This window comes from Streptopelia decaocto (assembly GCF_964273445.1).
Source record: "Streptopelia decaocto genome assembly, chromosome: 3".
Lineage (NCBI taxonomy): Eukaryota > Metazoa > Chordata > Aves > Columbiformes > Columbidae > Streptopelia > Streptopelia decaocto.
The window spans coordinates 117,593,907-117,609,278 of NC_138656.1; the positions used below are offsets into that span (position 1 = coordinate 117,593,907).

The 15,372-nt window shown below is 53.5% G+C and overlaps 1 protein-coding gene across 2 annotated transcripts; it reads right to left on the bottom strand.

Annotated features, from left to right (window-relative positions):
* Window positions 1-1,129: 1,129 nt before the first annotated feature.
* On the bottom strand, window positions 1,130-14,580 carry FDFT1 (farnesyl-diphosphate farnesyltransferase 1). 2 transcript variants are annotated; one of them, XM_082049513.1, is made up of 8 exons: window positions 14,427-14,580; window positions 13,199-13,296; window positions 8,169-8,352; window positions 6,614-6,742; window positions 5,417-5,608; window positions 4,255-4,431; window positions 3,418-3,570; window positions 1,130-1,671 (listed from the first exon to the last, which is right to left on the bottom strand). In XM_082049513.1, the coding sequence occupies exons 1-8, from the start codon at window positions 14,526-14,528 to the stop codon at window positions 1,450-1,452; spliced, it is 1,257 nt and encodes a 418-aa protein (XP_081905639.1). In that variant the 5' UTR covers window positions 14,529-14,580; the 3' UTR covers window positions 1,130-1,449. The 2 variants fall into 2 exon arrangements, with proteins under 2 accessions (XP_081905639.1, XP_081905638.1); XM_082049512.1 differs by lacking the exon at window positions 14,427-14,580 and having other exon boundaries at window positions 13,199-13,528.
* Window positions 14,581-15,372: the final 792 nt, after the last annotated feature.

Below are 15,372 nucleotides of genomic sequence, written 5' to 3' on the forward strand. Positions count from 1 at the left end.
AAAAAAAATAAAATTAAACAGGTGTTTTGGTTTTTTTTTTTTTTTCCCAAAGGAAACTTTAATTTAAACAAGACAGGAAGCTGCACAAAGTTTGTTTGAACAACAGCTTAGAACTATCTACAGGGGTACTTGTGGGATAGGGGTCCTGCCTCTGAGGAACAGTCTGGACGCAGCTTGGCCTTGCCAAGGCCACCAAACCGAGCTCCAGGACAGGGGCTGTCTGTGTGTCTGTCCTCCCTTCACAAAGGAGCAGCATTTAGGGGTGACAGGGACCACAAAACCAGAAATCCACCCTCAGAAAACAGGGCTTGCCTTTAAAGCGTCGCTTCCTTCTCGAAGTAAGTCCAGTTTCAAAACAGCAGCGGAAGCCTCTTCCAGTTCATGTTGGTCTAACCCAAAGCATCATCTCGAGCTGGAGCCAAGGAAACCGGTCCTGGCCACCCCCTCAGTGGGTCATCCCCACAGCAGGGACCACTGGTGCCTTTTTGGTGGCCAAAACCACCTTTTGGGGAACAGTATGGTGCAGACCCTCACTCCCCTGGAGCTGCTGCCATGGCCACCCGTCCCCTTGGGCTGCAGAAGGGGTTCAGACCCCACAGGGGTGCCATGTATTGGGGTTATCACCTCAGTGCCGTGCAAACAGCTCCCGTCTTCATCTCACCACCTCCCCAGCTGCTAAAATCCACAGCTGTGCAAGTGCAGTGTGGCATCTGATAGAAGACAGGGAGCTGCAGCAGGTGACGTTCAGCTGGGGGGAGCATCATAGCGGACAGAACATCCCACCTCCTACGAATTTAACATTAAAAGGGCTTGTTTCAAGCCTAGCAGCCTCCTTCAGCACAACAACAGAAATGTGGATTGCCTCGGCCTCTTGCTAAGCTGGAGCAAGTCAACCAGCCCAGGCTGAGGGCCAGAAGGTGGCCAGAACTTTCTCCCTGGGTAAGGAAGTGTGTTCCTCTCCTGGCTGAAGCAGCATCTTTCCAGTGGGGAACAGGCACTGGAGGCCATGGGGGAGAGGCTGCTTAAAAAAAACCAAAAACAAACAAACAAACAACAAAAGGGAGGCAAAACCCAGAAGGTTTTGCTCAGCTCTGAGCTGGAAAAGTGTCTCAAATCTCAAGCAAGAAAAGAGGCAATGGGAGTTTCCATTTAAAACCATCCTAACAACAACAAAAAAATCAAATTTCAGGTAAATCATCCAACAGGAAGGAAGGGAAAAAAAAACCTCAATAAGACTTCGATTAGTTTTTGTAACAATTCAAGCAGACAACAAGGAGCAGGGTCCGGCAATGCCGCGCTGTCCCCCTCGGGATGCAGCTCCCCGGTGTCCCGTCCTCATCACTGTCCCCGGCCCCATGGCACCCGCTGCCTGGCTGTCCCCTCTGGCAGGGGACCAGGAGCCTCCTACCTCTTGTCCATCCACCAACCACATCTTCCCCCCACGATCCGTCAGTTCTCTCCTGCCTGGACGTACTCCTCGGTGGCCTTGGAGATGGTGCTGAGGTACTGCCAGCTCAGGGCGGCCAGGAGCATGGCGCAGGACAGGTAGATGGGCGAGTAGTGGTGGCGCGACACCATGGGGCCGCCAGGGAAGCTCATGGCGCGGATGGAGGCGATGACCTGCTGTGTCTTGTTGGACGACGGGTCCGTGCTTGGGATCTTCTGGTAGATCTGGGGATGGGAGAAGGAGTTATGCTTCCCACCCAAGGCTAAGGAGACAAATGGGATCATGGAGTGGAAGAGGAAGCCTTAAGTGCTACCATGTCCTCAACTGTCTACAACTGACTGAAAGGAGGTTGGAGTATGGAGGGTGTTGGTCTCTTCTCCCAAGTAACAGGACAAGAGGAAATGGCCTCAAGTTGTGCCAGGGAAGGTTTAGATTGGGTATTAGGAAAATTTTCTTAATGGAAAGGGCTGTTGGGCATTGGAACAGGCTGCCCAGGGCAGTGGTGGAGTCCGGTGTCTGAATGAGCTCGTCACCAACGCCCTCCACCATGTCCCTGATGTCCTCAAGTACTTATCCCGCCTGAAAAACCAAAGCGTCTTCAACTCCTGCGCTATCCCCCAGGTGAGTTACGTTTTCAAATGGTTCTTCACTGTCTGCAGCCCACCTAAGGAGAAGCTGGAGGTGAAGCAGGTTATGGTAAAGGGTCTAAAGAATAAGTCTTATGAGGAGCTCCTGAGCGACCTGGGGGTTCAGCCTGGAGAACAGCAGCTGAGGGGAGACCTTCTGATCTCTGAACTGCCTGAAAGGAGCTTGGAGCCAGGGGGGGTCAGACTCTGCTCCCAAGGAACAAGCGCCAGGACCAGAGGAAATGGCCTCAAGTTGCGCCGGGGGGGGTTAGATTGGATATTAGGGAAAATATCTTAACAGAAAGGGCAGTCAGGCATTGGAACAGGCTGCCCAGGGCAGTGGTGGAGTCACCATCCCTGGAGGGGTTTAAAAGGCATTTAGATGAGGTTCTTAGGGACATGGTTTAGTGCTAGAGTTCGGTTAGGTTATGGTTGGACTCGATGATCCTGAAGGTCTCTTCCAGCTGAAATGATTCTATGATTCTAAGAGGAAGCTCAGTGGTGGAGCACCATGGGGCTGCCAGGGATGCCATTTCCCTTGAGAAGTGCACTAAGCCCAGCAGCCTCTTGAGGGCACCCCACAATGGGAGATGGAACACATGGCACCAGCCACAGTCCCTCAATCACAACTGGTGTTGCTGGGACCACCGTCTCTTGCCCGGCAATCCTAGCTCACTGCGGCGCACTGCAGCCCACCCCAAACCAGGGAGGACAGCCCCGTGTGACCAGCAGACAGTGACTGCCAGGAAACAGTGGAGTCACCATCCCTGGAGGGGTTTAAAAGGCACTTAGACAAGGTTCTTAGGGACATGGGTTCGTGCTAGAGTTAAGTTATGTCTGGAATTGATCCTGATGGTCTCATCCAACAGAAATGATTCTATGATTCTTCAGATAACCCCATGGTCTTTTGGGATCTTCTCTTCACGGTGTGCAAACCCCATGGCCTTTACGATACTTGTCTGCACAAGTCCCAGGGAGGCGTGCACTAGCAGAGGTCCTCTGTGCCTGCTCAATGTCTTGAGTTGGAAGGGATCCACACAAGGATCATTGAGTCCAACTCCTGTCCCTGCATAGGACAACTCTAAAATTCACTCTGTTCTCTACCAGAAGGACAGCAGGACCTCAGTCTCTACATCTCAACATGGGCCAAGGGTGCATTCAAAGGAACACATCAAGCAGTCAGTCTGATCCAGGCCAAAACCACATCAGGGTCACCATGCCCTGCCACCACTGCACTGACAGATGTAAGGAAAGGATTAACAGATTCACACGTGTCCCCAATTCCACCCCAGGAATGAAAACTAGAACAACCAGAAGTGACCCGAGAGAAGCTGCTCAACCTACCTCTTCCACATACTGGTACATGATGGATTTGACAGCTTGTATGTTGGTGGCGTCCATCATGAGAGTGACGGCTTGTCCCTTCCGGATCTTCACGACACCCCTGAACACTTGCTTGTTGTTATAGCAGGCAGCCAACGTGGCAATGGCCATCACCTATGGAGAAACACCAAGAGTCCTTACTGCATCGCAAGGAGTTTGCCAAGGGAGTAACCTCAGTCCTCGAGAAATCGAGGGCAAGACACTGGAGCAAAGCCACAATCTCACCGACAGCGGAAACACCCGGTACCAGGAAAGAAGAGATCATAGAGAGGGAGAATAAAACAGGCTAATACCAACATGATGCACACAATCATAGAATAATTGGGCTGGAAAAGACCTCTAAGCTCGAGTCCAATTGTTAACCTCACCTTGCCAAGCCCACCACTAAACCACGCCCCTAAGAACCTCATCTAAATGCCTTTTAAACCCCTCCAGGGATGGTGACTCCACCACTGCCCTGGGCAGCCTGTTCCAATGCCCGACTGCCCTTTCTGTTAAGATATTTTCCCTAATATCCAATCTAAGCCCCCCCTGGCACAACTTGAGGCCGTTTCCTCTGCTCCTGGCGCTTGTTCCTGGGGAGCAGAGCCCGACCCCCCCTGGCTCCAAGCTCCTTTCAGGCAGTTCAGAGATCAGAAGGTCTCCCCTCAGCTGCTGTTCTCCAGGCTGAACCCCCAGGTCCCTCAGGAGCTCCTCATAAGACTTGTTCTCTAGACCCTTTACCATAACCTGCTTCACCTCCAGCTTCTCCTTAGGTGGGCTGCAGACAGTGAAGAACCATTTGAAAACGTAACTTACCTGGGGGATAGCGCAGAAGTTGAAGACGCTTTGGTTTTTCAGGCGGGATAAGTACTTGAGGACATCAGGGACGTGGTGGAGGGCGTTGGTGATGAGCTCATTCAGACACTGGACAGCCATATCGATGTTCTCTGGTTTGGCAAGATCTGAGAGCTTCTTTGCGTATCTGCTCCAAACCTAGATATCAAAATAAGAATGCACAAGTTGGAGGGTACATTCATGCCACAAGAGAGACAGCAACAACAGTCTGAGGTCTGGGAGAGCAACAAGAGCTACCAGAGACCCACAAAGGCCTTGAAGCTTAATAGGCTAAAGAAAGGAAGGACAGGCTGTGGAGACATGACAGTGGCCTTTGTATATAATGAGGGATCATAAATAGGAAGGATGCAACACATCTTCTCTAGGCAGGGTGAGGAAAAGACATGTCACACGTTGGGCTGACATCAAGAAATGCTCTATGAGACACGTGAGCCACGTGGAAAATGGAGAGAGAAATTTTTGGAGAGCCTTAAGACAAGCAGAGAAGCATCTGTCAGGCACAGGCAGAGCCACTCCTGCCTTTGGGAACAGACTAGTTTCTCTCTAGAGATCTCACCCAGTCTTATTTTCCCCTCATTCCTTGAGCCAGTGTAACAGAGAGGGGAAGAAGCTGCCCAACAAGTCCTTGGCAGTGTGGGGAGACATCACCTCATCCCCACAGACAGCTGCAGATAGATGTGGGACTCATCAGCCAGCTGGCTTTAGAACTGTTATGATCAAGAAGATGCACAACCAACAGCAGTGATCTTCTGCAGGCCTGCTTGACTGCAGGGTCTTAAAATTACAGCAGACCTTCAAGTCTTAATTAACTTGGATTTAGAAGTACATGAGAGACAATACAATCGTAGCTGTGCACCTTCCGCACCCTGTAACATTCCTGAGATGGGAAGCATGGATGGTTCGCTTAATCCATTCCAGGTCTTGCACAGAATTATGGAAGACCATCAACGGACACCAACAAAACCTCTGACTTTGGGGATTTCAAAGAAAAATCCAGCAGGAACCTTTCTAATGAGAGCATGCAAGTCCCCGTGTCAGGGCAGCAACAACAGCACCTTCAGTCTTACAGCATTTTCCAAAGAGAAAACAGAAACACTTGGTCCAAGGCAGCGTTTTCCCTCACCTCTCTGGGCCAGAACTCCCTTCCCTCCTGCTGGTCCTCCAGATAGTCACGGATTATGTTGGTTTTCTGCAGGAAGAGGCCCATGGAGTTTGCCAGTTCTGTGTCCTGCCCGACGATGGGATCTTCTAAATCTGATGCAGAGAAGAGACGGGAAAGGCCGATCCCCACCAGCCCAGCAACGTAGTGACAATACTGCGAGGCACCGAGAGGGCAAGGGGCACCAAAGAAAAACAAGAAAAATAAAGGAGAAGTTACAAACAGCTGCTGGTTTGCCACAGTGGGTTTGACAAAAATGATGCTCAGATGTAATTTACAGTACATTTTCTGCAAGTTCATAGAATCACAGAACAGTTTGGGTTGAAGGGACCTTCAGAGCTCATTCAGTGCCACCCCTGCCATGAGCAGGGACATCTTCACCAGCTCAGGTTGCTCAGAGCCCCGTCCAGCCTGGCCTGGGATGTCTCCAGCGATGGTTCATCCACCACCTCTCTGGCCAACCTGGGACAGGCTCTCACCACCCTCAGCACAAACAATTTCTTCCTCAATGTCTGGCCTGAATCTCCCCTGCTTTAGTTTAAAACCATCACCCCTTGTCCTATCACAACCAGCCCTGCTCAAAAGTCTGTCCCCATCTTTCTTCTCAGCCCCTTTTAAGTACAGAAAGGCCACAATAAGGTCTCCCCAGAGCTTCTTTTCTCCAGCTGAACACCCCAACTCTCTCAGCCTGTCCTCCCAGCAGAGCTGTTCCAGCCTTGGATCATTTCTGGGGCTCCTCTGGCCCCTCTCCAGCAGGTCCATGTGTGTCCTGTGCTGAGGAACCAGAGCTGGACCAGCACTGCAGGGGGTCTCAAGCCCTGCATTCTCACATTCCTCTCTGGGACATCTCAGCTTTCCCACCCCCAGCAAACACCTCACCAACCATGTCCCACCAAGGTGCTGCTTTGCTTCCAGCAGCCGAATGAATCATCCACAGGGGAACAGCTGATGTGATGGGTCACCCAACACACGTGCTGGTGGGCAACACCAACAACCCACGCCATCCTCCCATTACCCACAGGACCAGCAGCCTCCCAAAGCCTTCCCAAGCCTCATTCATCCAGCTGAATCCTCTTCCCTACAGAGATGCTCTGCCTCCTCTGTCCCCATAGACAATGTGGACCCTGCTCATGTTCAGTCCACTCCTGTGGGCTGACTTACCCTATCCCACTCGTGCTGGGAGTCCACCTTCTTCTCCAAGAACTCCGCCATGCCCACACCCATCTTGCGGCAGATGTCCGAAATCACGTCCTGGTAGACCTTTGACAGGTTCCTGAACTCCATGGAGATCTGCAGCACAAACCACCACAAGGGGAAACAAAAACAAAGACAGCGTCAGGAATAAATAGCAGAGATCAAGATTTATTAAGAAATAATAACAACTTAAAAAAAGGACTGTTTACCAAGCTGTTATCCTGCCCTGGCTGGAGATCTAGGACAACTCCCACAACCAGGGTTGTTTCAAGGCCCCTAAAGCACAAGCTCAGTCTGTTCTCGGTCTCTGGCGGCAGATCAGACACAGCAATATCTTTGGGAAGGCTCTGTGGCCTTGGAGTGGTATCATCTGGGAGTCGCGGGACAAAACTACCTACGCTTGGTGCACAGAGTTGCTATTTTTTTTTGTAATTTGTGAAAGCATCCCCACCACGCCAACCATGGGAAAAGATGGGAGGATTCTGGAGCTCTGTTCTCCTCAAGGCACATTTTGCACAACTGGAAAAGCATCAAGTGACAAGAGAAAGCATGAAATCTTTCTTCTGCGTGTCCAATAACATGATTCAGTGACTCAGTCGCTCTCACACTGAAAAAATAACTTAAGAGCGTGTCCTCCCCTTCCCGAAACTGCGGAACATTACGTTTTATTGTGCTGAGCTTCATTTTCCATCAGTGGGTAAGTACAGCCAGCCCGTGTCTCAGTCACTCCGTAATATAAACGTATCGGTTCTGCTTCTGTCTCAACGGCTTGAATTCAGTACAGAGAGAGCACGATCTGCCAGTACACCTCTAACAAATACTGTTAAAGTCACCCCTGGATATGATCTCAGATTGCCTGAGTAACACAAGCACACCAAGAAAGAACAAAGTGCCAAAACCACCTTCTCTAAAGCTTTTCTAATTGCACACCTACCTATACATCGAGAATCCCATGACACAGGCACCTCCTATAGAGAACACCCCACCCAGATAAGGCACGGCCACTGTTACCCCAGGGCTGAGCATCAAAATTTACAGCACATCTCAGTTTTCCAAACAATTACCCCATTCCTACTGCTGCAGAAAGCAGGTGGGTTTTATCCCATAATCAGGTCAAAGATGTGCACACAGACCCCTGTAGCTCTAGAGCAGACCCCTCAGGACCACCGCAAATGCTGGTCCATCCATAAGCCAATGCCAGACAAGCTTTGTCCTCTCTCTCTTTATTAGGTGTGATACCCAGCTCAGTGGTGGGGCACAAATCCAAATCTCTCTCCACAAGGAGAAAGTCGTTTATTCTTCCAACAGCGGAGGCAAAAAGCCACTTTTCAGAGCTGCCACTCTCCACAGCCAGATCACCGCTGGTTCATACAGGGAACTGCACAATACTTGGGTTTCTCACTCCAGCTCTGTGTCCAGCCCCAAGAGCTACGGGCTCAGTGGGGACTGAACAAGCTCGGGTGTGACACAGAGACAACCAAGGTGACACAAGGCAGCTGAAACAAGGAGGTGGACATCTCACCGTGGGGAAGTCCTCGAGCACCTGCCGGTCCTTCTCCTTGCTCTCCATGTATTTCCACTCTGGTTGGTACAGATAGGAGTGAAACTCGTGCAGCATTGGGACTTTGACATCTAAGCTGATGGTCATGTCATCCTCTATAGTGTCCAGGGCACGGAGAACCAGGTAGAATATACAGACAGCATGTCTGGGGAGGAGAGAAAAGGACAATCATCCCTTACTTGGGGTTGCTTGTCACTGATGCCTTGGAAGATACAAGCACTTTCGGAACAATTCGCTTTCGCGTTTCAAGCAATACAGTATTCAGAATGGAAAGTGGTGATATGAAAACCTTCCCAGCCCACACCATTGTATCCCAGTGTCTCCTACAGTGTGGAAACCAGCTTTGGTCAAGGGATGTCCACATCCAACCCCTCTTCCATCAAACCATAGAATGGTTTGGGTTGGAAGGGACCTTCAAAACTCATATAGTCCAACCCCCTGCAATGTGCAGGGACATCTTCGACTAGATCCAGGGTGTCACCTTCCCAAGGAACATAAATGCGTTAGAAACGTGCTGCTCGGGTCACAGGAGCAGGTTAGGGATGGAAAGCACCACCAGCAACACCTCCCAGCCTACCTTGGCTCAGCATCTCCTTGAACCTGAGGACCAGAGGTGCCTCCACACAAATTCCTCATGGGCTGAGTGCTGCGAAAGCTGCAGCACGACTGAGCTGGGATGGGAAAACACAGTTTTTTCCCTTCATGCAGAGAACTATGGCATGGCTTTTGGCTTTCTAAGATGTGCATTGGGGAATGGATGGACCTGTAAGTTCTCCCTGGGAACTGCCAAATCAAGCAAAGCCAGTGCTTGCCAGGACCCACAGGACAGAGCCTGAGGCCAAAACTGATTGGAAAAAATTAATGCAAAATAAGGAAGAGGAAAAAAAAGGGTGTACTTGTACTATCACTTCCTTCCTCTGCACCCATCATCCTTTTATACTGTTTGGGGGGAATAAGGGGATCAACTTCCCCATCCGGGGTCCACATTTCTGCAGCTGAAGGAAAAACAGAAGTCCTGATGGCGAAAAATAACCAGCCTAGACTCCAGGATTTATATAAAATAATCCCTGAGCTCTAAATGAGCACAGTGATACTTCAAGGAGATGATGCATTTATTAATTGTTTGACAAATGGTAACTAGCTTGGACTGCTTAAGTGCTAATTACTAGACGAAAGCGTTGCTATCCTGGGATGACAACATGCAAGCGGTAATTAAGCAGCCAGGAAAAACCAACTGGCTCATAGAGTCAGTACTGTTAAATTTGGCGTTTTTTGCTTAATTGAAGGATATTTAATACCTCTGTCCATCAAATCACACATCTGAGTGCCCAGACCAGATTCCTTGTGCCCTCCTGTCCCTTTGCACCACTGAGTTATTCCATTTCAACTGGGTTGCAAAGGTTCACCCCACACGATGCAAGTGCCCAGGACTCCCACTGCCCTCCAGCAGCAACTTCCACCAGCAGCAACCAAGAAAAGGCAGAGCAGAACCTGAAATGCCATCCCAGAAGCATCTCCCGCATCTACACTGTGCCAAGGGAAGAGCTAGAAACACCTCCAGAGCCCAGAATGGTTAAAAACACTTATGTAACCCACTTCTGCATCTGCATCCCTAGATTCTGTCATATCCTGGATTTAGCTCTGTGGTGATTTGGGCAAACCAAAGGAATAATATTTTTTTTCTTTACAAAAAAGGTGGTGAAACACTGGTCCAGGTTGCCCAGAGAAATGGTAGATGTCCCATCCCTGGAGACATCCCAGACCAGGCTGGATGGGGCTCTGAGCAACCTGAGCTGGTGAAGATGTCCCTGCTCATGGCAGGGGTGCCACTGGATGAGCTTTGAAGGTCCCTTCCAACCCAAACTATTCTATGATTCTATGAAATATCATAAAAACAACTCTGCAGTGAGCGAGGTCTGCTCCAGCTCCCCATTTCTCTGCAGGGTTCCCAGGCACCACGGTCCCAGCTGGGCGCCAACCTGAGATCCATGGGGATGACAGAGGCAAACCAAACCCACAATCTCCACCAGAAAACATGCGTGACAGCGCTAGGAAGAGGACATCCCGTCATTACCTCCCCTCTGCACAACTGGGAGCGCCTACTTCCAAAGAGCAAACCTGGTTCCATCTCAGGGCTCAAGCTCCAGCCCTGTCCTAGGTGCAGCTCCGCTCTTCCCAGGTGAGAAGGTCTCTTTTCTCTTTGCCACCACAGTCACTCTGGTCCCACCAGAAAGGTGGTGAGAGCCTGTCCCAGGTTGGCCAGAGATGTGGTGGATGAACCATCCCTGGAGACATCCCAGGCCAGGCTGGACGGGGCTCTGAGCAACCTGAGCTGGTGAAGATGTCCCTGCTCATGGCAGAGGTTGGACTTTCTCCTTGCCACCACAAGGCTGGTCCTCCCCACAAAGCAGCTGAACCTGCAGGAATTGATCCCAAAGGGTCAGGCAGGACCATGGGGCTCCAGCACCATCTCTCCCCTCTCCAGCACCAGGAGTTATGATGTTGGCTCAGCCGCCAACGAAGCCGCAGTTTGCACCACCCACCTTCCAAGAAAATGCCCAAACCATGGAGCTGGACGCAGCGCTGGGCAGCAAGACACATGGTTTATGGGGCCAAAAAAAATAAGCAGGAAGAAAGCAAACATTTTAGCTCAAGTCCTGTGCACAAAGCTGGTGAGCATCGCTCTGAGCACTCCATTTTCCAGCAGTCCTTGGAGGGCGTGTGGAAACTCTCCCAGGAGCAGGGATGTGAACCAGGGAGCAAGAGCTACACGCTTCTCCCAGCCTTCAAACAAGGAGGTTTCACTCCAAAGAGGCAGCAAACAAAGTTGTGGCCAGGGAGGGGACAGGGCTGTGGCGCAGACCCCAACTCACACCGAGCTCCTCCAACCAGCAAGAACAGCGGCAAATATTAAGCAGTGTGTAACCACAGATCAGCTTAACCCCCATTACAGCATCAACGAAAGTACTTCTGCAACACAATCCAGCAAAACTAACTCCCTCTGTAAGCTGGCTGCCTATTCCTATATTCTGCCTATTTTGCATTTCCCTCTTTTGTCCCTAAACTCTCCAGCGGAGCTACTGCGCTTTGAAAATGAGCTGCTTCTGATCCGCTACAGAGCCGGCTGTAATTCAGCAGCAATCTGTAACTCAGCAGCAAGCCCTTCACAGCCCCAGGTTGCAAAGATCCAGCAAAAACATTTTTAAGATGCCAGGCAAAAGATTCTGTGCCCTGAGGGTGGGGAGCCTTCCTGATCTGAGCAAGCTGCAATTCAAGGATTAAAGAACAAAAAAGACAAACAAGAAGGAAAACTGCGGGAAGATCAAGGCAAACATGCCCCATACAGACACTGCTAACACATTTCAAGGTGTTTTATTAATTGGCCTATTTTTTTTCTTAATTTCTACGTTAGCTAATATACCAAGCATGAAAAAAAACACTTAATTCTTGGCTCCGCTCATACCTTTCCACACAACCCCAGCCAAGCCGCTGAATTTCTTTGCGTTTCCCATAAAACAGGCTGCAGATGACCAATTTCATAAATGCTGGACGACGACCACGGGGCACCATCCAAAACACCAAACCAGGGCTCAGAAACCCAACAGATGACCCAGTGTTCGGGCTGGTGCCTGCAGCCACTCAGCAGGGTCACAACCGTGGCATTAGACGTGTCTAGTGCCACTCGTAGGAACCCCTGATTTTGGTGATTAATCCATTTTTTGGATTAACTGGAGAGAGAACTGCATGACAATATCAGTTATTTCTGTGTGAATATAATACATAGAGCATATATATATATATATGCATGAGACTCTGGGCCAGCTGAGCTTTGCATCCTCTGTTACTATTACCATCCGAAACTTTCCTATACGGCTCAGCAAAACTTGCACAGCAGAAAAAAAAGGGTGTGCAGCAAGCCCCCTCCGACGCTTGCACTGTATTTGAGGCGGCTGTTTCCAAATGCACCTTTCTGGCAGGGTCCGGAGCCTTGGTCAGCCCCGGGTTTTTTGCTCACCTCCTCCCAGCAGCGGTGACACCTCCTCCCAGCAGCGGTGACACCTCCCCGGGGCCATCCCGAAGGCCATCGCCAGCCTTGGCACTGCCAGGACACATTCCCGGGGTGTCACAAACAGCACACGGCCAGGCGGCGTGTTTAACCGCCTGCTGGCCAAGCAGCTGTAGTGCCCGTCCACAGGCCTGCTCAGAAACCAATTTTGGGGGAGGATGAATTGCACGCAGCCAGCTCGGACGTGAGAAATCCCACGTTGGGCTGTACAGTGAGTCTGCCAGCCAGTCCAGCCCAGTGACTGGGCGATCTGCTGCACTGGGAGGGGGGGAAAGGAGCTTTTCCCAGCAGCATAGCTAAAGAAATATGGCAAGTTGCACCCACCAGCAGCCCTGGTGTCGGAGCGGGGGGCATTGAACCCACTACCTCCTGGGAAGCCCTGGTGTTGGGGGGACATTGCACTCACCACCTCTTGAAAGCACTTGATGTTTGGGGGATATTACAACCATCACCTCCTGGAGACCACCAGTGTCAGGGGGCATTGACCATTGCACCCTCCACCTTGCGGGGAGCCCTAGTGTTGCGGGGACATTGTACCCACCACCCCCTGGGGAGCCCTGGCGTTGGGGGGATATTGCACCCACCAGCTCCTGGAGACCCACAGTGTCAGGGGGACATTGCACCCAACACCTCCTGGGGAGCCCTATTGTTGGGGGGACATTGCACCCACCACCTCCTGAAAAGCACCGGTGTTTGGGGGACATTGCACCCCTCACCTCCTGGAGACCCCCAGTGTCAGGGGAACATGGCACCATTGCACTCACCACCTTCCAAGGAGTCCCCATGTCGGGGGAACATCGTACTCACCACCCCCTGGGGAGTGACGGTGTTGGGGGGACATTGCACCCACCACCGCCCGGAGACCCCCAGTGTCAGGAGGAACATTGCACCCCCCAACTCCCAGACACCTCTGCCCCCCCCTCACCTTAGCTCTCCGTCCAGAGCCTGGATGACAGCGGCGAAGCTGCGGCTGGTCTGGTTGAGGTAGCGGTAGCAGGTGCGGAGGCCGCGTCCCAGCGAGTCCTGCGGACAGAGCGGGGCACAAGGGGCCGGTTGGAGTCGGGGGGCGGCCGGCGGCGGGGCCGGGAGGGCGGCGGGGACACCGCGTTGCTGCTGCACCCCCCGCCCGCCGCCGCCCCGCAGCCGCCCCAGCGCCCGTGGGGGTCCCCGGGGTGGGGACAGCGTCAGTGTCCGCTTGAAGAGGGACACGGCTTTGGTGCTGGCCGCCATGGGGGCGCGGCGGCGGGGGGCTGCCGCCCGCTCCGCCCCCCCTGACCGCCCGCCCCCTTAACCCGCTCGGTGCCCGCCCCGTCCGAGCGGCGGGGGCGTGCACGGAAAGCACCGTGGCCGTGCAACGCACGGAGCTGCTGCCATGCACGAAAAGCACCGGGGCCGTGCAGCGCACGGAGCTGCTGCCATGCACGGAAAGCACCGGGGCCGTGCAACGCACGGAGCTGCTGCCATGCACGGAAAGCACCGGGGCCGTGCAACGCACGGAGCTGCTGCCATGCACGAAAAGCACCGGGACCGTGGAGCGCACGGGACGCACGAATCCGTTGCAAAGCAGCCGGGACGAGCAATACCCTGAGTCAGTGCGATGCAAACGAATCATCGTGACCGTGCAACGCTCGGAGCCGGCGCGATGCACAGAAAACATCAAGCCGGTGGCATCGGGTTCGCGATGCACTAGGGCCAGTGTCAAGCACCTGTGCAATGCGTGGAAAACCCGCAGCCGATGCAAAGCACCGGGCCCGCGCATCGCTGGGAGCCGGGGCGATGCACGCAGGGTACCGGCCCCGGGCAACGCGCGGTAAGGGCTGGTCCGCTCCGGCGCACCGAAAGCCAACAGCCGGTGCGATGCCCGGAGCCGGTGCGGTGCTCGCCGAGCCTGTGCAATGACTGAGAGCCCCGAGTCGGCGCAACGCCCGGGAAGCACCGAGACGGTGCGAATCCCACCGAGCCGAGCCCACGGGTAACACCGGGCCGGGGCACCGGCCGTGGAACGCTCACCCACGGCAACGCCTCAGCCGCGCAGGGAGATGACAGCTCCCTCCTCCTCTTCCTCTTCTTCCTCCCGGGCACCATCCGATCGATGGAGATAGAGAAGCGCATCCCCTCCCCCCGGCCCCGGCATCACATCCCGTCCCGCTCACCGGGTCCATCCGCGGCATGACGGCCCGGTAGCCGCCCATCTTGAACCGCAGCAGGTGGTAGATGTCCTCGGGGTGGCCCAGCCATTTCCTCAGCAGCTCCATGGGGCCCCCGCTGATCCCCCGCCGATACCGCGCGTTCCCGCCGGGCCCCCCCTTCCCCGACCGGTGGTTAACTGGAGTCAGGCGGGGCCGCCTTTGCCCCTCCCCCCCGCCAATCAGCTCACTCAATACATCGCTCGGTGGGCCGGCGGGGCACCTATTGGCTGAAGGGCGCTCGTACCAGAGGAGCGTCAGCCAATCGGAAGGCGGCGGGGCTGGTGTGACGGCCGCCGGCCGGCGCTGGCTGGGTAGCGGCGCCCGTCGCCACACGCCGGCGGAACGGGAAGGCGGCGGCGGGGGAACCGGAGGCCCACGCGTGGCCCCGTTGCCACGCAACCCCTCCCGCTCGGGCCCGTGGAGAACGGACAACACCCTGCCCCGCCGTCACCAGCCCCGCCTCACCCCCCGTTCTTCCTCAGGCAGCCCCCGGGGTGCGGTCATGGCCTCCCTTCATCAGACCTCAGGGAGGTTTATTTGTTTGTTTTACGTCACCACCCGCCTCGAGTGGCACCTGGGGTCACCTTTCGATCACCAGGAACGCATAATGGTTTGGGTTGAAGGGACCTTCCAAAGCTCCCCCAGTGCCACCCCTGCCATGAGCAGGGACATCTTCACCAGCTCAGGTTGCTCAGAGCCCCGTCCAGCCTGGCCTGGGATGTCTCCAGGGATGGTTCATCCACCACCTCTCTGCCCAACCTGGGACAGGCTCTCACCACCCTCACTGTAAACAATTTCTTCCTCATGTCTGGCCTGAATCTCCCCTCCTTTAGTTTAAAACCATCACACCTTGTCCTATCACAACAGGTCGTGCTAAAAAGTCTGTCCGCATTTTTCTCATTGGCCCCTT

Excerpts from the sequence above, each read along its gene's own strand:
- FDFT1 (XM_082049512.1), bottom strand. The coding sequence starts at position 13,503 with ATGGCGGCCAGCACCAAAGCCGTGTCCCTCTTCAAGCGGACACTGACG. Across the intron at positions 5,609-6,613 it reads CCCAGCACGAGTGGGATAGG|TATTGTCACTACGTTGCTGG; the intron begins GTAAGTCAGCCC and ends GGTGCCTCGCAG. Across the intron at positions 4,432-5,416 it reads GGGAGTTCTGGCCCAGAGAG|GTTTGGAGCAGATACGCAAA; the intron begins GTGAGGGAAAAC and ends TTTGATATCTAG.